Consider the following 27,947-nt stretch of genomic DNA (forward strand, 5'->3'; position numbering starts at 1 on the left):
CTGGGATGACTTTTGATATTTTTTTTTCTTTTTATTTTATTTTTTATATTTAGCCAATCATGTTCTAACATGTGGCGTTTAAAAAAAAAAAAAAAAGAGTTTACCCTTTTAGCATGTAACCGGTTTTTGGGACTGCTGGAGGAAAACTCAGGGCATAGTTAGGATTATTAGAAAATAAACGTTATTTGGGATTATTGTAGGTAAATCGCCCATAGTTGGGATTATTAAAGTGTATTTTTCCAAAGTAAAAACAAGGAAACCTAAAGCAACATGAGCACAAAAATCTTATTTGTTGGATGAATAAGAGCCAAAAAAAAAATAAAAAATGACAAATGATCTAAGAAGGGTTTGATCGATCTTGTGTTTCAAGTATTATCCTTTAAAGACTTTTAACCAATTCGACACATCATTCACAATTTGCTAGCAATGGTGATAGTTGAAAAGTTGCATTTAATTTTTATAAGGTAAAATTGAGCAAGGCCCCAATTTATTCTTAATCACACATTTGCACAGGGTCTCCATAATTATTGGGACGGCCCTACACATACATATATCTATAACCTATATAAAAGCCCCAAGCACCATTCCCAATCTATTGTTCCTTATGAACAGGGAATTGATGTTTCTACCCTCCCCTGCCCTTAGCACCCTTCCTTGATTGACCAGATTGACAGGGGTAGTTCGGTCTTTTTTGCTTTGCCATTTAAGATGTTCTCAGTGGGCTGACGTGTGGCCATTTCCCCATTTTTGTTGGCATTTTTTTACCTCATCCTCTCTCCTTTAACACTACTAGAAATAGGCTAAATTCCGACGGAAAATTTCCGTCGGAAACACCTTGAAATCCGTCGGAAATAGGGTTTCCGACGGAATTCCGTCGGAAGAGGTTGTCGGAAAATATGTTGTAGGAAAAATGAACTTTTCCGACGAAAATTCCGTCGGAAACACTATTCCGACGGAAAAATATTTTCAGGTACCGCAACAATCCGTCGTAAAATTCCGACGGATTCAATTCCGTCGAAAATTTCCGACGGAATTTCCGTCGGAAATTGCTTCTATGAAATTTTTAAAAAATACGCCGCGCCACCACGGGCACGACGTATCACCACCTCCAACCACCAAAGAACCCAACATCAGCAGTCCAGAACCACCCCACCACCCACAACCACCAGATCTACCACCGACAACCACTAGCTACCACCCCCCACCACCAGCCCCTAACCCGATCCACCACTCACACCCACAACCCACCCATAACCCGTTTCACCAGCCCCCCTAACCCGATCCACCACCCACAACCACTAGAACCCTAACCCGATCCACCACCCACAACCACACCCATTAGAACCCTAACCTGATCCACCACCCACCAGAACCCCTACCCACCTAACCGACCCCCTAATCGAACCCACCCAAAACCACCCACCTAAAACCACCACTACCGGCACCGAAACAAGCTAACCACAACCCAAAAATAAATAAAAAAAAAAAGAATCCCGACCCAACCCCAAAAATTCGAACACCAAAATTCAAAAAAACTGATAAAACAATAAAAAAAATCAAAAAAAATTACACATACCTTAATTCGACATAATAAAACCTTGAAATTGGGTTTAGAAGGCCAAATTCGACCACAAAAACTCTAGATGTAGAGTTTTCATGGTCGAATTTGGCCTAAAAACCTTTGTTTTCATCATGAGGAGAGAGAAAGGGCGAAATTGGAGGAATTTGTTGTTGATTTTCGTAGTCGATGTTGGTGTTGGTGTTGTTGTTGTTGATGTCGGTGCTGGTGGGTGGTACTGGTGGTGGGAGATAAAGAGGGGAAAGAAGCTAAGAGGATAAAGAAGGGGGAAGGAGAACGAAGAGGAGAAGGAGAACGGGGATGGAGAACGAAGAGGAAAGAGAAGAAGAAAGAAGAGGAGAGAGCAGAGATTCAGAGAACGAATAGAGAAGGAGAGGGGAGAGGAGAGAGGGGAGAGGAGAGAGAAGGGGAAAGAGGAAGGGAGAAGGTCAGAAGGGGCGGAAGAGAAGATTAGGATTTAGGGTTTTCTTAAGGTTTTTTTTTTAAAAAATATATATATATTATATTCCGTCGCAAAATCCGTCGGAAATTTCCGACGGACTAATTATCCGTCGGAAAATGTAATTTCCAACGGAAAAATCCGTCATAAAAGTGAAAATTTCCGACGGAATTATCGACTTCGTCGGAAATATCCGACGAAATAAAAATCCGTCGGAAATTTTCACTTTTCCGACGGAATAAAGTGTCCGTCGTAACTAGTCCGTCGCTATTTCCCCGTTTTCTTGTAGTGTAATTCACTTTCTTTTCCTCATCATCTATTAACTATTACTAAAACAAAACATTGATGATGTCATCCATTTCTTAAAGTGCTTACGTGTCAAACTCTTATAAAAAATTCTCCCTCCAACTTTTACCTATTATGTCATCTTTTTTTTTTACGCCTTTTCTAGCTAGAAATTAGGACCAGTTACGTGCAAAATTTGAATTTGACATCAATATTGTTGTATATACTCCACACTACTTTTGGATATTTATAATACAACAATATTAAACAGACATAGATATCGGTAGCTAATTATACACATTTTTTTTGGAACAAACTAATACACATTTTTTTTTTAATTTTTTAAAAATAGTTTATACACATTTATTTAGCTTCCACTCTAAATGTATAAGCTTAATGAATTAGACATTTATATAATATTAATATATTTAATCTAACCATCTTTTTGGTATATTTTTAATAACATAGTAATTATTACATTATGATGCAGCATTTTATAACTAATTTTTTTTTTGTAAAGTACATGTTTTGCTTTTATATATTTATATAACAAATTTTTTTTTAAAAAAATAACGAGCCAAATCATATTAGAAACAACAAAAGATAAAAAAAATTATAGAAAAAATTACTAATCAACCACCTTACAACGCACGAGTACTAATCTAGTTAGGGTTTCAATTAAAAGAAGGGAAAATAAAAATAAGAAAGGAAAAAAAAAAGATAAAGGAAAAAAAAAAAGATAAAGGGTAAAAAAGGGTCGGTCCGTCATGGGTTATTAAATTTTAGGAAGTTGTTTTGGTTTAGGAAAGCGGTGTATTGTCTTGCTGGCCAAGGGACTTTGTGATGGTGAATAAAAGGAGGCAGAGCGATTAGTTACGAGAATCCGATAGAAATCCAAATCGTTAGTTGATCGATTTTGTTGGCAAAATCAAATCTGGTGTTGTTGGATATCCAAGGATGGCAATACAAGAATATTATTCAAACAACGGCAGCAATGAAAAAGAAGGATTTTCATGGGATCTATTGATTGCAGAACAACAGGGTAGAGAAGCTACGGCTAGGAGAGACCCCAGGGTTCTTAAATCCCTGCAACAGCAAAAAGAGGCCAAGTTTCAACAGTTGCAAGCTTTAATTGCCTCTATTAAGGAAAATAAAAACAATAGTTCGAATTCGGGTTCGAGTTCGAGTTCGAGTTCGAGATCTGGTAACAACAAGGCCAAAGAATGGAGGCTTGCTTTCATTGCCAAATTCCAGGCTGAAAGGAGGCTTGAGACCATTCAAAACATGGACGATCATGACGGTAAGGAGGAGGCGTTACGCTCTGCTTTGGCTACCGTGTCTGAGGCTAAATCCAGGCTTGAGAGCATCCAATACAAGTAAGCTGTTGCTGTTGCTTCAGAGTGTCCAACATAAAGCGTAAAAGGCTTGATTATTGTTCACTACTAAAAAACAGGGAAATAACGACGGACTACTTCCGACGGACCAATTATTCCGTCGGAAATATCGAATTTTTCGACGGATTTTAATTCCGTCGGATATTTCCGACGAATTCTAAAATTCCGTCGGAAATCCGTCGGAAATTTCCGACGGAATAAAAATCCGTCGTAATATACGGGCTTTCCGACGGATATTTCCGTAGGAAATTACTTTTTTCGACGGATTTTTAGTCCGTCGGAAATTTCCGACGGATTTCCGTCGGAACTTTTTTTTTTTTTTTAAAAAAAAAATCAACCCTAGAAACCCTAACACTCCTCTCTTTTCCGCCTCTTCTCCTCCTTATCTTTCCTCTTCTCTCTCCTCCCCTTCTCTTTCGTTCTCACTCCTCTCTCTAAATCTCACTCCCCTTCTCTTTCAATTTGTTCTCACTCCTCTCTCTGAATCTCACTCGTTCTCCTTCTTTCGATCTCTGAATCTCACTCGTTCTCCTTCTCTATCTCTCCTCTACTCTACTTTCCCCTCAAATCTCCCACCATAGTCGCCAACACTAACCACCGACATCAACAACGAACAACACCAACATCAACAACACCATCGCCGGCATCAACATCAACAATAATATTCATCTTTTTCGCCCTTACTCTCTCTCTTCATGCTTAAAACAAAGGTTTTTGGGTCAAATTCGACCATGAAAACTCTAGATCTAGAGTTTTTATGGCCGAATTTGGCCTCTTAAACCCAATTTCGAGGTTATGTGTGGTCTAATTAAGGTATGTATTTCGTTTTTTTCAATTTTGATTTTATTTTGTTGTTTTATTGGAATTTTTTTTCACAATTTATGGTGGTGGTGGGTGGTGGCTGTTGGATGGAGATCGTGTTTGTGGGTTGCGTTCGGATTTTAATTTTTTTTTAATTTTTTTTGTTAATTTCTGGGTTGTGATGATTTTTGGTGGTGGCGGTGGTGATTTTAGGTGGGTGGTGGGGTGGTAAATATGGTTAGGTGGCGGTGGTGGTTGTAGGTGGGTAGTGAGGTGGTGGATCTGGTGTAGGTGGCTGGTGGGTAGGGTTCTGGTGTGGGTGGTGATACGGTTGGTGGGGTTGGGTGTGGGTTAGGTGACTTGGTGAGTTGCTGGTTGTGTGAGGTTGGGGTAGGTGGTGTGGGCTGACGGCTTGCGGTGGTACAGCGTGGCGGTGGCCTTTTTTTTTTTTTTTTAAAGCATTTTCCGACGGAAATTCCGTCGGGCATTTACGACGGAATTCAATTCCGTCGGAATTTTACGAGGGACTTTGCCATGCTTGAAAATGCTCTCGGCGGACTGAAATCCGTCGGAAATTCTGTCGGAAAACCCATTTACGACGGAAATTCCGTCGGAAAAGGGTGTTTTTCCGACAACTTTTCCGACAACTTGTTACGACGGAATTCCGTCGCAAATGGGTTTTCTGACGGAAAACAAGGTGTTTCCGACGAAAAATTTTCGTCGCAATCAACCTGTTTTCTAGTAGTGTGTTATAAAAATATATGACACTATGGAATGGATCGTTTTTTACTATTTATGTTTGCAAGATTTTTACTTTATATCTCTAGTAGTAACAAATACATGTTAGATATAATAGCCGATGATCAAGTAGTCTTTGACTCTTTGTTATCATTTGGAATGCCTCGTCGAACATTCAAAATCTTGTGCACAAATTTTTTTTGCTCATCCATGAATATAATAAATGAAGTGAAACACCTCTAATTGAACTTACTACAAACTTTTCTAATTTGCCCTTGATTGCCAGTGAGCACATCAAGTGCTTGCAACTTCACCATGGCACTAGCCAATTTAGTAGCGAAAGCGTTAGGATTTTGTGCGAGTTGTTGAACAAAGTCTTTTGTTTGACGATCACGAGCTAGTGCTTGATCAATTGGCAAAATTCCTCTTTGCTTGATAATTTGATCAAAGAAAGAGTTGTCAACTATGTTTGAGCTCGACGAATTTTGATCAAGAAAGGTAACATTGTTTGATCCCATGCCTTGAGGGCATACCGGCTTCAATTGTGTTCAAAGGGTTGAGTCCATATTTGGGTCAAATTGGTTAGTACCTTGGTATAAACGGTCTTCAAAGAAGTCACAATGTGATATTCCTACCGTATGACAACCTGTTCCACGAACATAGATTTAGGTAAGCTTAGCTTGTCAAAAGGTTGATATCATATCAACTAAAATCTTTTGAAAACAAATACGTTTTACATCAGGAAATTCTCCATGTCTCCTAATTCCTATGCTGACACAATAAGATGTTACTACTACAAAATATAGTACTCCCTTTGCCCTTTCATTAGAGTCCCATTTCTCTTTATTATATGAATAATAAATGTTAGAAATGAGACTCTAATAAAAGGACGGAGGGAGTACATAAATAGAGGAATTATAATATTTTCAAACTAAAATTGGAGGAATACCTAAGAGAACAACCATTTCTTCAGGATTGAAGTTTTTGGCACCAAAGGCTGAAATGCTATCGGAAACAGATGCAAAAGGACTTGGAAGATCAACATCATCCGCATTTGATACGAGTCCATCTCTTCGTCCTGTTTCTACAAGATATTCTAGTCCTCCCCCCTGTAAATAATGACCCAAAAATAGTTAGTTAATTGAGTTTCTAGTAATAAAATGAAAATGAAAATGAATTTAAAGTTATTTCATATTTAGTATATATTACCAATTTTAGTACTTCTTTAGTAGCGATAGCAATAATATCTGAACAAGAGACAACATCGGGACATGCGGCTTCTGCAACATCTTTTAAAGTATCTATCAACTCATATCCTCTTACACTAAGATTAGGACCTGCTGTTCTCTCACTTGAAGACCCGGCTATTAAGATTGATGCATCACATCCCTATAAACATTAATAACGTCAATCAAATATGAATTATCAAGATAAGCAAATACAATATGTAAATGAATTTAATTGAATATTTGTTTAGGATATTGACAAAATTAAAAATTGAAATCGTGCGCCCATAATAAGAAGATAGGTGTAGATAGGGTATGTTGTTCTTGTTCTTGTTCTTTACTATATAACGTGTATAAGTATGCAAAAGAACGTATGTCTTCTTGGGTATCCATTTTAGTGTTACGCATTCATTTATAGTTGAGATAATCAAATATTAATTAAATTCTTAAGAACATTGTTACCCATATTATCAATATTGGTATTACTAGAAAAAGCATTATGTTCTTTTAAATACAAAAACCCAAAAAAAAACAAGATTTCAATGTAAAAGGCATGGAATGTATTTATTTAGCTAGTGAAAGTACACTTAAGTTATTTTTTTATTGCCAATGTCTTTTACTTATAAGCAAAAGGACAAAATTCTCTTAATCACAAATTAAAATATGTATAGTTTACTTCTAAAATTATAATTTAAGAGATTGGGTACATAAATAAGCAAGAGAAATAAAATATACATATATGATGATGTTCAGAAAAATAACGACGCCAAAGAGTGAAGAATCGCTCTTAAACAAAATTATGAAATAGCCTTTAGAAATTAAAGTGTGAAAACATTAAAATAGAAGGAGATATTATGTAACAAAAAAAAAAAAAAAAAAAAAAAAAAAAAAAAAAAAAAAAAAAACAACAATTAGTTGAATATAGAAGTTAGTTGGTACTTACATGAACAAAACAATCATGAAATTGCATGCGAAGAAGGGCAGGAAGAATAGTTGGATCCTTGCGAAATTGCACTTGAACTTCGGTTGTAATACTTGCCTCAACATCCACATTATTAGGACATAGCCCTTTGTAAAAACCTACCTTCAACTCAGAAGGTGTACTAAGACTAGGAGGGGCAGAAGGAGGTGAAGGAGGACTACCCTTAGAAGGCTTACCTCGGCCTCGACCTCGACCTCCACCAATCACAATAGGCCCTATTTGCAAATTTAAACGATGAGTAGACTCACACACTTCACTTAGCATTGATATAAGCCCAAAGAATAAGGCCATAGCTACTAAATACCTCATTTTTAGTTTACCCCACTCAACTTAGGTTTACGTGTGTATTTAAATTTTACTCAACAGTATTATAACTTTGACAGATGTTGATATTGTTAATTAATAACGCACACCCTCTTTTCCAAATCTACTGTATGTGAGAGACGTATATGTCTAGCTTTAGGTGGTTTTAGCTTGGCTAGTAGTATTTTGAAGAAAAGTTGGTGATTTGTTTGAACCCTCAATAGTTATCTTTATATATGCATGAGACAAAGAGAGATAAATATAAAAATAACTAGTTGACAATATTCCATTCAGAGCACCACATCTCCTTAACTTAGTTGTTAGAATCAAGCTAACACATGCACGATTTTTCTCAAAATCTGAACTGCAAATTGCCATATATTCCAATTTAGGTGTTCAGCATTTTATAATTTCCAAAATATAATTATACAGACAAAATCGTAACCTAACATAAGAATGTCAAAAAAAAACCAATCAAGGCAATCATACATATGGCCGTAAATAACGCATCGATATTGTTGATTATATTATAAGTTTAATTAACAGGTGTATACAATGCCATATAATATTGTTTAAAATAACCAATTTGATTTATTCATGTATTTTTTTTAAACAATTTGTTTGGATATTAATAATGTACAATTTCGATGTTCATATTTAATTATCAATCAACAAACCAAATGAACAGATCTTGTAACTTTGTATGAAATCAAGGAAAAATTGTAGACTTTCTGATAACATTTTGTTTCTTCCCTAACAGGCAACCATATTACAATACATACATATGGCCATACGTAAGATATCTGGTTTAATTTGTCCTCTTCATTTGTACGTACTCAGTATTTTATTTGTAATATTTTACAAAAACTAAATTTAACCAAGTACTAAATGATGGGACTATATATTTATTTCAAAAAATACATAAAAATAAAACATTGATGGGCTATATTTCATCATAGTTTAAGTTTCAATTCTTTATCAAATCTCGTTATGACCGATTCCAGAAAACTTGCTTGAATATAGACTCGTGTTGGTTTGTTGGGCTAGATGCCAATCTTATTACGAGTATTTTGTTTAATTGTCATGGACGGAGTCAATGCATGGTGGATGCATTTGCAACGTACCAAGATCAATATGCTCTAGATACAAAACTTGTTTTCAATAGTACACAATGGTTTTGTATGATATATACTCTTATATACTTCCTCCGTTTCTATTTAGCTGACGCGTTTGATTTATACACATATATTAAGGAGAGGAGAGAGAGTGATAGAGAATGAAAAAGCAAGTGGGGTAGCTTTTAAATGCAAGGTAAAAAATTTACCCAAAAAGGAAACGTGTCAACTAAAAAGAAACTTCCTAAAAAGAAATACGTGTCAACTAAAAAGAAATGGAGGTATTATATTTATTCGAAGGAAAATATATAAAACATGAAAGTGTATTCAAAAGAATAATGTCATGTATTGATTTAAATCATTTGATTCTGTGTTTGCCTTTTAATTTTGGGGTATTAAACGAATCCAAATTCAAGTATGATATGCAGAAGGTTACATGAATCATATATTCATGCCAGGGTAGCTCACTCCTTACAAATTACAAACCAAATCCTTTCTTTGACTTTTTTTGCTCCTGTCAGTTGTTTTTAGTTAATAATTTTTTTTTTTTTTTTTTCAATTCTACAAACAAGATTATTGACATATTGACGTACATAATAATAATACCGTTCTTAATTTCGATCATCAAGATATTTGATCAAGGGAATTATTGAAGTGGTTGTATAATTAATTGATACACACTAGAATGATTTTAAACTAATTTTTATTTAATTTCAATTTAAATAGTTAAATATATGCTTCAATGTACCATGATACAGAGTAGTGATTTGTGCCAACTGATTTAAGAGATTGAATGGATACATGGACAATCAAGATGATCTTGATACTCTTACCTCACTCCTTACATCAACTACTCTTTAAATTCGAAGTATAAGCTTAAAAAGAAAAAATTGTCAATAATAATATAACCTTTGGCCAAATCTTCCAAAAAGAAACGACATTTCAATTATTTCAAATTAAAGCTAAACAACCTTTGATGAACATGTGCTCAATTACAATCATTGACACACACTTGTCTACATATAGTTAAAGTGGCGTAAACCTGAATACTAAATTAGTCACTTATTTTCATGACCTTAACAAATTCGACAAGTCGCTTGTTCACGTATCCTTAACAAATACAGCAAACAACGTCAATAGGTTCTTCAGTCATAACAACATAGTCCATGTCAATTGTGTGTCTTTAATGTTTTTGGGTGTCTTTAATGACAAAGTTATGTTAATATAATTTTAAAACACGTTCATGTCAATGATTGTAGTTTATGATTTACTAATTTGCCTTGACCTAAAAAAATATTTAGATTATAGAATGTCATTATACACACCGTATTTTAGTGAAGAATTGAGATTCAGTTTCATCCACCTTTACGAAATTGGACCTCATGTCAGCCCAGCCAATGCAAATGCTATTTTAGTCCAATAACTGAAAAAGGATTTGGTTCTCTTTAAGTGGCCATATAGTCCAATATTTGGTACGGCCCAATAACGGCATCAAATTGGGTCATAAACTCATAATAGTGCATAACTTTGTTTTCAATGGAAATAAAAATAATCTTTTCTTTGTCAAAATACATACTACAAGTACAGTAAATATTATTCTACAATTCAACCCCCCATTTCGTTTAACTTTTATCAATGGTAAGGAAAATTACAATAATGCATGAGCTAATTTTTTTCTATGCCTCTATATATAGTTGTATTTCTTCCCACAACTACTTTGTAGTACGAGAAGATTACAATCAAGGTACTATAAATTACTATCTCCGTTAATTTTTAGTTGGAGCAAAGAAGTTTACTTGAAACCAATTAACGAAGTCAGTATAATCTTTGACAGGAGTAAAAAAGATACTCATTGATACCAATCCACCAAATTGACACTCTTACTCTTAAAAAATAATTACCAAACTTGGCCAAATAAAACACAGGATTGCTTTTACTTTTTTACCCCCCCCCCCCCCCCTTTTTTTTTTTTTTTTTTTTTTTTGGCGATTGACTACAATGTGTAAGGCCAAATTTTATAATTCTACGGCTGGACTGTTTCTCTTGGCACGGAAGTATGGAACTACCTTTCTTCACAAATCACAATTTTCATTGTGTTTTCTTATCAATGGGGTGGATTTTGTCAATCAAAGCTTTATAGGATAATACTACAAAGAAAGCTTAGCTTGAAAACTACTTATTAAAAAACTTCAAATGTAAAAGAAACTTACTTGAATTCGTTAGGCTGACTAAAGGATGATCGGCTATATTTTGGTTATGCTATTTGACTCATGATACATAATACATATCGACCCATGATATCAAATAAACTCGAAAATATCAAGCCAATTCACATCACAAGTGACTATTGACTTTAATCAAGATGTATCACATATCAAAAATCCCATTGTTATTAACTTTAATTGTAACTAAAGTAGAAAAAATCGATCGAAAACAAAGTTCATTTAAAGATGATTATAATCCTACTTCATACACCAATTATAACCGTCATTCAATCAACATGTCTTAGAAAAAATTAGACATATATTTTACTTTGATCATCTATATCAATCTTTGAGAAAATTCACATAGAGAATTTAATTTGTACATACAACAAAAATACCTCTAATATTTTTTTTCCGAGTTAATTATTAGTGTCCGAGCTAGATCGACTTGAAGTCGGAAATGATGACATGCTCCCTTGCCAACTACTAGCAACGCTAGCTCTAGGAGACCTCGGCGGAGGTTGCGAAATTTTATTCCCATAATTATCATAATATATCACCCCTGAAAATTCAAGAGGTTGACATTTTTCTCCCATTAGAATTTCCTTTTGCCATAACCCTCCTTCGCCGAACCCTTCCTTTTCTTCAATTTCCTTACGATCATCGTTGTTTTTATTGTACGTCTTGATGTTGCTTATGTTTGACAAGAGTTTCTTAGGGGTGGCCAAGGGAGACCTTGGTGGTGTCTTGAAACTAATCGTCGAAGAAGCATTAGATGTTTTCTTCGCGGCCTTTTCCTTGTGTAGATTGTTGTTGTCGTACCTATTCGATGACCTTGGAGATCTTGTGGTGCCGTGCCTTGCACATAGAGCAACGAGAGCAAATACGGACACGAAAATACCTATGCTTAAGGGAAGGGATTGGAAATGGTCTGTTATAGGGTATGGAAATGGACGAACCATTGTATGTATGTTTATGTGAATATGGAAGAGTTGATATGATCAACGTCTAAATTAGAAGAATGTATAGAAAAAGAGTATAGTAGTTGTATATATATAAGGGATGATTTAAATTATGACTTTGGTACGTTAATTTAATGCACAAAGGCCTACTAATTATTGGGTTGGTAACATACAGTTAAGTATGAATAAAACTTGGTCAAATTAATGGTTTATTAGTAGTTATCTTTACAAAAACAACAATAAGAAATATTCAAAGTTCGGTGGAAGGAAACATGTTTGCTTAGCTTAATTATAATTATTAAGCAAAGTTAAATTTATAAGAAATTTCTAGGAAAAATGTACTTGAAAATTTGTAGGTCCTTTGAGGTTTAATTAATGTAAAGGTTTAAAAAAACATAAATTAAATTTGTTTCTTTATAGATTTATAATGCGGAGTAAGTTGAAAAAGTATGAATGTGTAATACTTTCACAGTACATTACAAAAACATGCAAACTTCAATGTAATATTTTAAAATGACCACTATATTCTTCTAATATTTACTAAAAGTAGTATATATTACAATAGTTTAATTGTGATTTGTGAATTAACATAGTCAATGAGGTTTGAGATTCCTTAATTAGTTTATACGCGAAGTCGCGAATAATCTTGCATCATTACATGGTCTTCCTCTTAACAAATATATATATGAACAAATAGCAAATAAAAATAAAATAAAATAAAATAAAATAAAAAGAGTGAAGGAGAAGTAACACGACAACAAGTGTGCAATTTTCTCATTGTTAATTAACTTTTAATCAAATAATAGGGCAATTTGTTCACAAACCAAAATTGATTGATGTCACTAACACATGATTATTGGAGTCGAGCACCAACCTAATATGATTTTTTGAGAAGTTAATTAATAGGAATATAATTTGATGTAAATTTCGCAATCTGATAAAATATTGCATATGTTGTTTCCATATTAAAATTTTGTTTGTGCAAAATGATTATACATGAGGCATATAATAAACTCAATACAGCATTGAAATGAGGAGATAAATTGTTTAGTAATTTTAGCTCCGACATTTAAATTAAAATATTAGGTATCAAACTTCTTAATTTCTTTACTTTTCGTCTTTTCCACCAAAGATTGGTTGCTTTTAAAATTTTCTACTGATAGTCTATTCCATCACTAACATGCTTAGCTAATACAACTAGATCGAGTCCATAAATCATCATATCTTGAGCTTGGTCATATTACAACTTAAATTAGAAAATTTCTACATACTAATGAACTAATCCATACGTTAGTTACTTAGTAGGTTTTGAACGAAAAAAAGGAAGTCAAAACATAAGAAAATGTCAACACGTCGTTTTGTCTAATTTCATCCGCAAGGAGAGTACAGTTTGTAGTTGGTTGAGTCAACCAATAGGTGTGCTATAAGACATGCTAAAGATGATGCTAAAAAATAATTAATGATAAGTCACCTATCACTTTCAACTCGTTGCATCCCCATTTTTCTCATTTTGTATGACATAGTTGACCACTTCCCATCATTAGCCATGAAGCTCCATGACCAAATAATAATAATAATAATAATAAATATTATTATTATTAGTTTTAATCATCAATTGTATTTATTGTAAGACGTGAATATAATTTCTTTGCCACTTTCTTAAGCTCCTACCTAAACTTGTGCATTGTTAATTCATCGAGTATGGCGGTGGGCAATAAAAAAGGACGAAAATGTAGCACATTGAAAGAAAACACAAAGAGAAAGGAGGATAAGAAGAAGGATGAAGAGATATATATGTGCGTTAACTAGTTAACTACGTGTGTCCTACTAATTAGGACAATACGAGTAGTGAGTTAGTTGTTTTAGAGCATTGGATTTGCATGTTAAAACAATTTGGTCAAGACTTTGATCTTTGTTTATGGGTTAAAAAATGGTTTGAATACAAAGTAGTTGGGCCAAAATCACCTACACAGAAGAACACGTTAACTGGCCTTTAAGGTGTGTTTGAGGAAACTCCTCCGATGCTTAAGCCAATACGTGTGATTGAAGTTCAAGGTGAGTCCAATATATACAAGTGTATTTAATGTGAAAATGTTTGTAGATACTAGATATTTTTGCTTGCTATATTTTACTATTTTAGGGTATTTATACCTTGTTTTGGATGTCAAGTGTGCCCTTTACACACGTGGGCTGGTACATGTGCTTGGGCTTGACTTATTTTCAATGACCTCTTTGGTATATGTATCTTTGGGCCTTTGGAATTGGGCTTTTAATGACCGGTCCAAGAAGGACTATGTTTGGACCCCAAACAGAAATTATAAGTCAACTTGGTAATTGGTATTAGAAGTGGAGCTATCCTCAAAATTCATATGTAAAACGTTTGAATTTAGGGCTTTTGATAGACAATAATTTTACTTTGTTAGATAGAGGCATATAGCTTTTGATTCTTGCACCTACCCTAAAAAAATTTATATGTAAAACGTTTGAATTTACGAGATAAAAATCATCATATATTTATAAAAGACGCAAGAAAAATTTTATATAATTTTCAAAAGATTAAAAATAACACTCATATATAAAATTTCCTATAGATATGAGATTTGAATTGAAATTATTGCGGCTAATTTAACTCATGCCCCAACCTTTTTACGACCTGTGGAAGCATGAAATATCGGTTGTTTGACAGGAAGAACTGATCGCGCAGAACCACACTGCTCGCATCTGAGAAACATGATACGATTTTCTTTCGAAAAATTCGTGTCAGAACTCTTGCAACCATGACAGATAACATAATCCCTGGCATATGTTCTCAGTACCACTTCAAAGTGTTTAGGAGCAAACCTTCCATTAACCACCAACCGCTGTTTATCATCCAAAGACAGAGTTGTAGCCAGTTCCATCTCCATAAAACTTGCAAGATGTTTCGGATCCCTATGCATAATCTTGCAGAAATCCATGAAATTGACATGAACTGTCTTTTTGGAACCTTGACGCGCCACCAGTGGGACTGGCAGCTTCATAACTGTCTTCTCCCTGTCACTAAACCCGCCCGAGTAAATTCTTTGTAAAAGCTCTTCATACTGATAATCTCCGTCGTTGCCTGTCTCCTCCTGGGAAGGTTGCAGCGACTGCTCATCACTTCTGATGACTTCTTCCTTGTCATCGCCATCCATTGCATTCTCCAACTTGGCGACTCTCTTCTTCTTTTTCTTCTTACTGACATTCAATGGTTCTATACTATCAGCAAGACTGTTGTCGTCCATAACTCTGGTGCTATGTTCTTCGCAAATAACCATCTTTGATTATTTTTTTTTTCCCTTTTTTTTTATTACTTGAAAGTCTTCAAAAAATTGAGTTGTTTGAATGAATTGGTAGGGTTTTCAGAATTGGGATGAGTTGAATAATGGTCTCTAAGGCTGAATTTATAAGGTACAACTACTTGGAAAGCAAGGCATAAAAAGGTTAACAAATATGCTTGTCGAATTCTACAAGGAATTTAATACAGATTATTTCCTAAGATAAATAGATAATACCAAGTACTTCGTAATATTATCCTAAACTAATACGGAGTATAAAATTCTAATAGAAATACATACTCCATATTACATAAACTAATACTAGAATAAAACTCTAATAATGACTCGTATTTATTATTAATACTTCGCACAAGTAATAAACTTAATACACTCGGATAAGGGGAAACAAGTCAAACGAACGAATCCGATCCTGGCTAGGGCTTTTCATCAAATCAAATCATTTTCTACTTTAGATTATGATGTTGTATTTAGCAATAAACGGATGAGCATATACAGTATTTGATCCTTCCAACAGCATCCAGACTACAGATTTTCAACACCTAGAGCATTATCGAGTAAACCTTCTAATGTTTTATAAAACAGCATAATTGCATAAATACAAGTCCTACTCCGCAGTAACAATATTCTTTTCATAGCTCCACAAGAAAAAGAATCGGTATATGTCAATGGACCGAATGCGTAATCCCACAGAATTCAGAGCCTGCACCGAAATTCTATCAACAAAAACAGGAATATGGGACTGATTGCTACTTTGCATACCATTAACAACATTAAACCTGTCTGTAGTTTCTATTTTTCAGGAAAACCCCATAGTTTCTCAACTTCTCAGCAATGTTGATGTCAAAAATCCGAAACAGAGCCATACAATCAATGGGGAAAGATTCCCATTCAAACGAAATAGAAATCAGCATTGATGAAAGAGACAACTCGCCATACTACTAAGTCAAGACATTTTTTTTACTCAATATTGAAATTCCAAAACATCAACCAAAATAAGCATCTATTTAATTCTCCAATATCTCCTCCCCCAAAATATCAAGTAGTAGAGTATTCAAGGAATTTTCAAAATAGAAAAGAGACAATCAGTAAGAAATAAGGGTAATCAATGAACCAAAGACATTCAGATGCCCATCTCATCTACCACCAAAACCTAAAGAGCAAACCTAGTTGCCCAGATCACAGAAACGAAGCAACCAATAAACCCAATTGTAGTTCCAATCAGAGATATAGAAGCCATAGACAAGATATCAATGGGCAGCAAACAATATATCTTTGATAACAATGGGTATCAAAATCCATAACCCCAATGTGAAGACTACATTATACATACCCCATAAAAAACTCACTCAAAAATTCCACCTCAAAGAGCAGATTTGTCAAAAACCTTCTGCAGATAAAGGATAAAGTGCACTTTCATTTCATCAGCCAATTTCTCTTTTCAAATAAAAGTTCAGAATCAGAAACAAGTTTTTGGATGCAGATGAATAACATTACCTCTCATATTATAATTCAAGTAAATGTTTCCCTCTTCGGATAAGAAAACTATGATACTTTGCAGATCATGAATAGTCTACTCCGCCCACACACACAAAAATAAGTATCATCCATAAGGCATAAACAACAAACTACACAGCAAATAAACAGCAATGCAACCCAAGCAAAAGAGTAAAACGATCAATCTACAACAAAAATTTCTTCACTTCTCAACCAATCTAAAACATAATCAATTCAAGAATCGATAATAATTTAACACTAATATGACGATATCCACTTACTCCATGATAAAAGAGATACTACAAAGTCATACATTGCTGTATTCCAATAACAAAATTCGATATAACATCAACAACCAAATTAATTGATATAGTATCTAATAAAAATATTATAAAGTAGAATTAATCCTTCAAGTACATAGCAGAGAGTGGGAAACAGATCCACTAGTTTTGCTTCAAATGCAGAGAGAGGTTCACAACAGCATCTTTAACTATATCAATTTCTAGTACTCCTAGCTGTATTATGCAATACCACAGTTGAGTACCATCCCATTTTAAACTGATAATTTGTTTGCGCATAAGTAAAACTCTTGTCAGGATAAAGGATATTCCATCCCATCTACCATGAGAGTTGAGAGTATGCTTTGATTCGGACTTTTGCATAAACAGGTAATAGAAGAAAAATAGAGAGAATGAAGGAAGCTAAGTAGGATATATTAACACAGGTGTAACTCATCACCAACAACTCGGGAAGAGTTCATGGATGCAATTTATACACAATGTTCACTCATATGAATATAAAATTCTACACAGCAAATAAACAGCAATGCAACCCAAGTAAAAGAGTAAAACAATCAATCTACAACGAAAGTGTTTTCAATTCTCAACCAATCCGAAACATAATCAACCAAAGAATCGGTAATAATTTAGCAATAGTATGATGATATCCATTTACTAGATAACAAAAGAGATACTACAAAGTCATACATTGTTGTGTTCCAATACCAAAATTCGATATACCATCAACAACCAAATTAATTAATATAGTATCTACTAATAATATTCAAGAGTAGAGTTAATCAAAACATAACAAGCATAGAAAAGAGACAATAAATCAAGAAACAAGGATAAGCAATCAACCCACGATGTTCCGAAGCGCCCAATTCATCGACGGACAAAAGCCGAGAGCAAACCCTAGTAGCCCAGATCACGAAAACCGCCGCAACAACAAACCCAGCTGTAGTTCCAGTAGGAGGAAGAAACAACGAAGCCGCAGAATAGATCACAATAGGCATCAAACAATACCCAACAACACTAACACAACGATAAAGATCCAAATTCCCATTTCTCCCAGCAAGAAAATTCAAGATCATGTAAAGAAAAATCGAAGAAATCGCAATCCAACCCAGAATCACACCAAATTGAACCTTCCCAGCGAGTAATTGAAACAACCCAAAAGCGATGTAGTACAGGAAAGGTCCAGAAAGATCTGGGTCTGAGTGAAGAGATGAGTTGACTCGAAAAGGGTTGAGTAATGAGCGAGTTTTGCGCCAGATTAAGGAGGGGTTGATCTCGAGTTCTTCGAGGAGAGGGGGTTCGTCGGAGAAGAGGCCGCCGGAGGAGGAGGAGGAGGAGGGGATGTCGTGCCGGAGGTGGGGTGGAGGGAAGGCGGCGGAGGAGGAGGATGCGGTGGCGGAGGAGATGTCGAAGGACATGAATGGGATGGAGGTAGGAGGGCGTTGGGGTTGGAATGGTGCAGTGGGAACTTGGCGTTGGTGGAGCATGTTGGGGTTTGGGGTGGTGGTGGTTGTTGCCGGAGATTGGCCGGAGGAGGGGAAGTTTACCGGCGGGATTGTGAATTCTTTCGGCATTTTGATGGTGTTTGTGGTGGTGTTGGATCTAGAAAGAGGAGAGAGAGAGAAAAAGGTGTAGTCGTGGTATGAAAAAGAGTCTTGGAGTAGCCTAATGTTTTAACTGAGAATATAAGATTTTTATCTCTGGGGCAGTTACTGTAGGTCTGTTCAATGTCGGAGATCCGATCCGAAATTTTCGGATCGGAGAAATTACGATCCGAATCCGATCCAAAATTTTCGGATATCCGAATTTTCGGATCGGATATCCGGATTTTCGGGTCGGATAGCTGGGTTTTCGGATCGGGTAGTTAAAATTCTCGAACAAATTTCGATCGTATCCGATCCGAAAATCCGAAATTTATTTCGGATATCCGATCTGAAATATCCGAAACCTTAAAAACCGGATCGGATATCCGAAATTTCGGATCGGATCATCGGATTTTTGAATCGGATAATTCGGATCGGATATTTTTGAACACCCCTAGCAGTTAGGTAATTTCGTAAGAAGGGTAACTAAAAATTTTTCGTTATATACTCCCTCCGTTTCGTAATAATTAATAACCTTTGTAATTAGTTAACTATTGGGCTTACGTTTAGGCCCTATCATAGGTTGTATATATATACTCCTTACTCTTAATACAAACACCACAGATTCACATTCTTGACATGGTACCAGCCTACCAAGCTAAAACCCTAAAAAACCTAAATTTTAACGAAAAAAAAAAATCAACATTCGATCATCATCTTCATTAATAAGTGACGAAGGGAAAATTGATCCTGCTTCACTGTATTACCTTGGTGCTAGTGATCAACCAGGAAACTTGATTTATCACGTAATCTTGAAAGGAGATAATTACTTGACGTGGTCGAGGGCTATCACTTTGTCTTTGCAATCTCGTCGAAAATTTGTATTTGTTGATGGAACAATCACCAAACCCATCGAGAAGAAAAAAGTGCTTGATTGGGAAACCGTCAATTCGATGCTTGTTTCCTAGTTATTGGCTCTATGGATTCCAAAGTTGCAGCGTTAATCACGTACTTTGAGGAGGCAAAACGACTTTGGGACTACTAAGAAAAACGTTATTGTGTCTCCAATGGACCTCGCTTGTAACAATTGCGAGCAAAAAATACCGATTGCAAACAAACTAAGGGCATGACTATTGAGGACTACTACACTAAATTGATGGGCTTGTTTGATGAACTCACGCGAATCAAACCCCTCCATGGCTGCGAGAGTGGTCACTGTACTTGTGAATTGTGATGTGGCTGGAAAGTTTGCCTTGGGCAGAGAAGAAGAGATTTTACACCAATTGGTATTGATGATGACTTATATGCTACAATGAGGACGAACTTGCTTTCCCAACAACCCCTTGCCAATTCAATCTTGCTTATCAAGCCCTCCTTCAAGAGGAGTCTCGTGGCATTGCTAAAGGGAAGGCCGAGAAGGAGAAGTTGAAGGAGGCTCATGTCTTTGTTGTACCTGCACTGTGTGGGAAAGGGAATTTTGATCGTCAAGACCGGTCAAAGTTGCATTGTACTCACTGTGAAAAGTCAGGACATGAAATTGATGGTTGTTTCGAACTTCATGGGTATCCCGAATGGTGGTTCGAGCTCAAGGGGAAGGGCAAAGGGAGAGAAAGAAGGGCTGCTACCTCGTAGAAGGCACCTGCTGCCCCTGCTCTTGTGCCGAAGCCACCTGCTGCCCCTGCTCGTGCCAATGCTCTCACTGGCTCCACACAAGCTGCCACATAACCGCAATAGTTTTTTTGGTGTTCCACCTGGTTGAGGCAAATCCGGATTCGGGGATCAGTTTTGAGTAATTAGGTTCTAGTCCCCTCATAATAATCGCAATAATAGGTCTTGCACAAAGTTTAAGGAAATTTATAAAGTATGCTAAATTAGAGATCGAGTGTTGTAACTTAGGGGGCTTTATGTAACGATACTGAACACTTGATGAATTAATAATACAAGCTAAGTGAGACATGAAAATTCGTGTGTGTAAATATATCAGGCTCGATTCTTTTTTTCTTCAGATGGAGGTTTTTTTTTTATTCTTTTCATATAGACGGTGGTTTTTTTAGGTGGTAGTTTTTTTTAGATGGTAGTAACTAGTAAGAAAGAAAAAATTGAGAGGAGTATTTTGAGAAAGTGAAATTTATCACCCAAAACCCCCTTTCACTTTAGGAAAATTTCACAAGAATAATCCAACCTTTCGATGGTTCTCCCAAAATAATCCAACCTTTAGATTAACCCTGAATAATTCTAAGTTTACCTATTATTCTCTCCTAGCAAACCTGTTTTACCTGCAACCGACTGAATAAGTCTAAATTAGATTTTTTTTTAAAAAAAAAATTTCTTTCCCTTTTTTTTTTCCTCCTATTCTATCCTCCTTCTTCCTCCGTAGTTCCAAGACCTGACATAGTGACATCAATGGAGGATGGATACCCACCATCCTTTAAACACCACCACCATCCAACAACCTCCCCCCAGCCACTCCCTGACCCTCCCTGGTTTGCCGCCGCTCCCACCACCGGCCACCAGTGACACACCACTCCCTTTCCCTGCCTCCATCACAACCTCCGCCACCACTTACCCCACCACAACCAAACCCAGACCCGAAAGCTTTCCTCCACTAAACCCGTAACCTTTCCCACCCAAAACCCGAAACCCCAACCCAAAACCATTAAACCCTGTCCCACCCAAAACCCGAAACCACAACCCAACCTACCCAGAAATCGATCGCGCGAAACCCCAACCCGCACCATTGTCCTTCTCTTCTCTCTATTTCTCAATTTAATTTGGGGCTGAATTGGGTTGTGGACGTACATTGTTGATGTTGTGGGTGGTCGTTGATGTTGTGGGCGTCGTTTGCGGTTGAATTGTGGGTTGGTACTTGGTAGTTGATGGATGTTGTGTTGAGGGGTGATGTTGGTGGTGTTGAGGTGGTTGTACTGTAGTCCGTGGTGGTTGTAGGTGGTGTGAGTGGCTTAAATGGTTTAGGTGGTTGAGGTGGTTGTAGGTGGTGGTGAGTGGTTTAGGTGGTGATAATGGAGGAAGGGAGAGGAGAGAGAAATGGGCAGCAAGGGGAAAGGAGAAAGATTTTTTTTGTTTTTGTTTTTGTTTTTTTAATTTCAATTATTTTTTATATTTTTTTAATTAAAAAAAATTGGCCAATTAAGAAGTGCCACGTGGATGGTAACCGGTCATAATGGGTAAGGTGACCTGGTAGGGTTGCTAGGAGAGAATAATAGGTAAACTTAGGATTATTCAAGGTTAATCGAAAGGTTGGATTATTTTGGGAGAATGAGTGAAAGGTTGGATTATTGGTGTGAAATTTTCCTTCACTTTATATATAGGATGTGTAACAGTTTCGATTATACTTGTTTATGATTTAATTAATTTTAGTTTGTTGTTTTGATTTTTAGGGTTTGTGACGATCTTTGTTAATAGAAAATGTAACTTGTTTCTAATTTTGATGTGGTGTTTGTTGAATTTTGGGTATGTAGTTATTTCAAATTTCCTCAATATTGAAAAATAAATAAAATTATAGCCCTAATTCGACACTATCCTTTCTCGACTTTCAATGCAAGGATTAGCGGTAATACCACACTAGATCGATTGGCTCAACGACACCAAGGGTTTTGAGGATTAAAATTGCCCCCTTTTTTTTTTTTTTTGAAACAACAACTGTCGTATTAATAGTGAAGAGGTTGAATTTCTTATATGTGTATATGGTTCCGATTGGGTTTGAAATTGGGAAGACTTGCGTTGGTATGCTTCATTGAACCTTTCAATTTTATTTTTTTTTTTGGATTTTTCTACATTGTGTCCTTGTTTAATTGACTTTTCCAAGTTGTGCCCACTGCTTTTCTATATTACACATGGTACACATCCGTTTTAATTTTTTAACACACCATGCCCTTGTTGTTAACCTGACTTTAAGTAGTTTTGTTAGTACGTGGTGAGCTAATTAATTTTTTTTCTCGTTTGGCGCACTGATAAGGTTATATTTAGATTTTAGGGGCCGGTTTAGCCTTTAAAGATCCAAAATTGAGCTCGAAATTAGCAAAAAAACAATGTAAGGGGCAAAAAATTAATTATTGTAAAAAAGAAAAAATGAAGTATGTTGATTATGGATAAGTGATATTGATAGAGGCAGGGCTATTTGATCCCTCTGGGACTATGGGTAATCTCGTTAGTGTGCTAGCTTGTACACTGTGACGTATGAGAGGTAAAATAAATTGTGTATCTACAAGCTACCGTTGTCCGTTAGGACCAATTTTATTGTTTCATTTTTTTGGTAAGCTACAATGGGTTTACATTGGAATACTTCGTTGATAGACAAGTATGGCCCTGTTCTTTTGAGTTTCCTATTTCCGAGCAAAGTAGAGTAGAGCAAATTGCAGCAAAGCAGAGCAAAACAAATTTCATTATTATTATTATTATTATTACTATTATTATTATTATTATTATTATTATTATAAAAAATTTCAAAAAAAAACAACCTACAAAGTCAATCCATTTACAAGAAATTGGTGGGGAGCCGAGATACAATATGGGCCCCCACCCCTCTAGCTATAGCAAACCCGATCCTGCTGAAGATATGAGCAGCTGCACGAGCACCAATATCCTGAGTTTTAGTGAACGCATGAACCCGCTTCAGCAACGCAACAACATCCTTCACTAATTCCCCCAACGAAGAAAAGGAGAAAGGAAGAAAACCATAGCCAATCGCCCTGCAACGTGCCCCATACTTGTCCCGCTTCCTGCTGAGCCGCCGCAGACACAACACGACCAGGAACGAAGTCAGACAACCTCGATTGTGTCAAAGGTGAAGACCCCTTCAAGTCAACACATACATCAAGGCCTCTATCCCAAGAATAAAGCAACACATCTGTTGGTCGAAGAGCCCCGTCGTTCTCTCCAGTCAACCCATCGTCAACCTCCTTTCGAGCAGAAATCCCAGACCGAATACAAATATCAACAAGGGTGTCACGAACAACGTGACTTATTATTATTATTATTATTATTATTAGGAAAAATTAACAATAATAATCCAAACTATTGACTCCCATTTTAATCCCAACTAAGTTTTAATTCAGAATAATCCTAACTACTCCCTCCATTTTTAAATACTTGCTCCACTTTCCATTTGCGGCCGTTTTTAAATACTTGCTCCATTTCCTTTTTTGGAAAGCTTTTACAATATTTAATTAATTTCTCTCACCTAGTGAACCCAATATATATTCTCTCTCCTCCAATTCTCTCCACTATTTTTGCATGTTTTGTTACTACACATTAATCACCATTCGCACCCCCGGTCGGTGTGGTTTTTGCAGGGGCGAAAATTAAGGTGGGTTGATTACCGGTGGTAGTGTGGCAGTGACTCATTGTTGTTGTTGGTGATGGTGGTTGATGGGTAGGGTGGTAGAGAAGGGTGGTTTCAGTGGATGGGCTTAGCTGGAAAGATAGTTTTGGACCTTTTGGTTGCTTGGGGTGGATGTAAAGGTGGTTTTGATGGATGGAGTTTGCTGGGTAAGTTTGAGAGGATGGTGGTAGGAGTTTGGGGTTGAAAGCAGATGATTGTTTTTTTTAAAAAAAATAAATAATAATAATGTAAATAATTTAACCAATTATATGTTGACATATTGCTCATTTTACCTGATTAATAGGTTAACAAAAGTCTGAAACTAATTTGAGAAGGGACCCCTCATAGTTGGGATTATTCTAACAAGCTAAGAGGTACACACTACACGTGTACAATATAAAAATTTTATACGGTATAATTAAAAAGCACATATAGTATTATAGATTTTGAGGATTGAAGCTAATAATTTTGAAGAGATTTGTTTTGAGGAAAAAAAAAAAATCTTCAAATACTGGGATAACATGCATATCTTAGCAGTTAGCAAATATGCCTGATGAGATTTTTTATTTTTTATTTTTTTGAAAAGAATAATCGGTTGTTTAACGTGGAAGAGTAGTTATATGATAGATCAGTTTTTCGTTTATTTATTGTTTGAAAAGAATGGAGTAGTTTTTTTTTTTTTTTTGAAAAGAATGGAGCAGTTTTTTTTTTTTTTGAAAAAGAATGGAGTAGTTTTTTTTATTGAAATAAAATTTAATTTTTAAATTGATAATAGGAGAGGTAATTGTAAATTGAGAAGGGCAATTTGGGGATAGTGAAATTTATCACCCAAAATGCCCTTTCTCTTTATGTATTACTATAGATTTAAATCATAGTTGGGATTAAAATAGGAAGGGAGTTAATAGTTTGGATTGTTTTTGTTAATTTTTCCTTATTATTATTACTATTATTATTATCACTATTATTATTATCGCATTATTATTATTATAATCATTAAATATTATTATTAAATATTATTATTATTATTATTTTTAAGTACTGTATTATTTATTTATTACTATCTTTAAATATAGTTATTATCTTTAAATATTAATTTTTATTATAAAAAATTAATTTGTATTATTTATATTAATAATTATTATGTTTATAATAATAATTATTATTATTATTAAATCTTAATTATTTATTTATTTACTATTTTTATTATTATTATTAAATTATTATTATAATAATAATTATTATTATTCCCTCAAAAAAAAAATAATAATAATAATTATTATTATTATTATTCAATATTAATTATTATTATTATTATTAAATTTTAATAATTCATTATTATTATTAAATATTAATTATTATTATTATAATAATTCAATATTAATTATTATTTTTAAGCAGATTTCAGCAGAGCAGAGCAGTTCTAAAGAACATGGCCTATGTAGGCATCTAGCTGTAACTATTGATTTGGCAAAGTTAGCTACTGTACAATACATTGTAGCTTGCTATTGGCTGGAGATGCTCTAAAGCCTCTAATATGCGTGTTAACGTATCTAGCTGAAAATATTCGGACATGACCAACGACTAGATGACTATCTTACAGTTTTCATAAGACAAGTCGACTATCGTACAATTTTCACAAGACTAGAGTAGCTAACGGCCTGCTATCACGCGCGATATAGCTAGTCATGTCCTGAAGGCTCTTTTAATTTGGCCTTATGTCACAAGAATATTTATTGCTGGTAGCATTAAGTCATTAATATAAATGTTGCACTATTCTTAGAGATCAAAAATCGATGGAGACAACTTTTCATTAACGAGGATATATAAGTAAATAAATATTTTAAAGAGTATAATAATTATACAAATACTATTTATAATAGTTATCTCAAACTTTTTAAAAGATAGGGACAATAGTTTAATTTTAAACATCTTGTTAACCAATTAAAAGTACTACAAAGTATCAAATAACTTTAAGATGCTTATAAGTTATAAAAATGACTTATTTCATTTCACATGAGCATTGAAAACAAATGAATTGGCAAATGAACTCTTCCTTCGTTTCAATATACTTTTCAATATACTAGGGGAGCCTATATGATTGAGTTGCAATAGCTTGTCATGATACCGAAAACTTATTGGCTAGGCTTGTGAACACATATACTAAGAAATTATTGTTGACAATCATAACCTTGCGTAGATACGGAAATGTAACACTTAAAAATATATATACACTATTCACATTTTAGTTGTAAGCTTTTTTGTGTTGTAATATGGGTTTTGTTGTGAGTTATAATATACATCCTCCGTCACTTTTAGTTGCAACACTTGAAAATATATATACACTATTCACATTTTTATAACTGATTTTCATTTTTTATTGACTTTTTTTTGTTGGGCAAAATAGTCATGTGGGATCTTATTAGATTCACTCGATTTTTTGTCAAAAAACGATTCACTCGATTTATATGTATGTTTTAAATATTTAATCTTTAGATTTTTTTTAACACATCTATAATCAGATATACGGAAGATTAAAATTATGCATTTAGCGTAAAAGTTAAAATGCAACTAAAAGTTAACGGAGAAAGTTTCAAAAGAAAAATGTGTAATTAGCTGATGAGGTAAGTAAAACACCGACGGAGTGATTTCGATGGGTTTGTGTGTGTCTATATGTTTTTTTTATATAATTTAAGAAAATAGTAACAAAGTGGATTATATCCATCAGCAAGCGCTTTAATGGAGGTGCTTTTATGGAGGACTCATTCGCTTCAATGGGGGAGAGAAAGAGAGTAGGGGGAAGTAAAGGAGGAAGGAGAGAAAAAGGGGGGGCTTAAAATAAAGGAAAAAGGTTGAAAGTTGGAAGGGAAGGAAGACTAAAGAGGAGAAACAAGTATGTAAATAATAAAGGCCATAAACACACTTAATAATAAGTTAATAAGTTAATATTACATAAATGGGTATACTAGTAAATAAAAATTTTTAGGGGTAAAAACGTCATCACACTATTCATAAGAGTTCTTTTGAACTTTTTATAAGGTAGGGAAATGTTGACTTCCTTTTTACGTACATATGCCATATACCATTTTGACCAATTTTGGTTTAATACATGCATAAGATTTAAGATTTATAAATAATATAGTTACGAGGGTAATAATGAGAAATGAGAATAAAGGTTGACTTAATAGTTGGAGGCCCTCCTTTCACCTATGCGAGAGGTTCGATTCTTTCCCTAAACAAGTGAGACCCCCAATCCCCACCTGGCCACCCTGATCTCCAAAGGAGCAAATCATAGACAAATACAAAGTATATGAACACAAAATACACTTGGTTGCGAAATTACACTTATTACGTTCAATGGTCATGCATAGGAAAAGTTTGTGTGAGACTGGACTAACGTGAAACTGGGCTCAGCAACAAAAAGGCACGGGTTTAAGAAACCCAATCAAAGCCCGCACATCAACATTTTATAAAATCGATAATATTGTCTTAGACCTGATAAAAAATATCTTATTCCTGACTAAAATAGTCTTATTTCTGATAAAAATTATCTTATTCCTGACACTTTTACTTTCATGCACAAAACACAGCAAAATCAAAACCACAGCTAACAACACCTTAATCAAACGATAAAACCTAGAGTTGGACGAATGACGACGCGGCAATGGCGGCGAATCGGCAATTCGCTGATTCGCTGTTCTCAGAAGAGAGAGAAAAGACGCGAAAAATCGAGAAAAAAAAAAGTAAAGAAATTGCTAAACCTTCAATAAACAGAAGGAAAGTTGACGAACACTTCGATTCCGATTTCGACGATCCTTGTGATTGACAGAAGATGAGATTGAATCGGTAGCAGAGATCTCAACTTTTAGAAAATTAGGGTTTTTCTGAGGT

The 27,947-nt window shown here is 34.9% G+C and overlaps 1 protein-coding gene and 2 pseudogenes across 2 annotated transcripts; all 3 read right to left on the bottom strand.

Moving 5' to 3' along the window:
- Window positions 1-5,475: 5,475 nt before the first annotated feature.
- On the bottom strand, window positions 5,476-7,760 carry LOC145602794 (peroxidase 57-like; annotated as a pseudogene). Its single transcript, XR_014104618.1, has 4 exons — window positions 7,406-7,760; window positions 6,446-6,625; window positions 6,186-6,345; window positions 5,476-5,882 (listed from the first exon to the last, which is right to left on the bottom strand). The product of XR_014104618.1 is annotated as a peroxidase 57-like (transcript).
- Window positions 7,761-14,608: 6,848 nt separating this feature from the next.
- Window positions 14,609-15,219, bottom strand: LOC145603136 (eukaryotic translation initiation factor 2 subunit beta pseudogene; annotated as a pseudogene).
- Window positions 15,220-17,776: 2,557 nt separating this feature from the next.
- LOC145602289 (uncharacterized) lies at window positions 17,777-18,788 on the bottom strand. The gene has a single exon (XM_081658473.1). It carries the CDS (start codon window positions 18,707-18,709, stop codon window positions 17,918-17,920), a length of 792 nt encoding a protein of 263 aa, XP_081514599.1. The 5' UTR covers window positions 18,710-18,788; the 3' UTR covers window positions 17,777-17,917.
- Between the last annotated feature and the right edge of the window lie 9,159 nt (window positions 18,789-27,947).

This window comes from Chenopodium album, chromosome 21 (assembly GCF_948465745.1).
Source record: "Chenopodium album chromosome 21, dcCheAlbu1.1, whole genome shotgun sequence".
Taxonomy (NCBI): Eukaryota; Viridiplantae; Streptophyta; class Magnoliopsida; order Caryophyllales; family Amaranthaceae; genus Chenopodium; species Chenopodium album.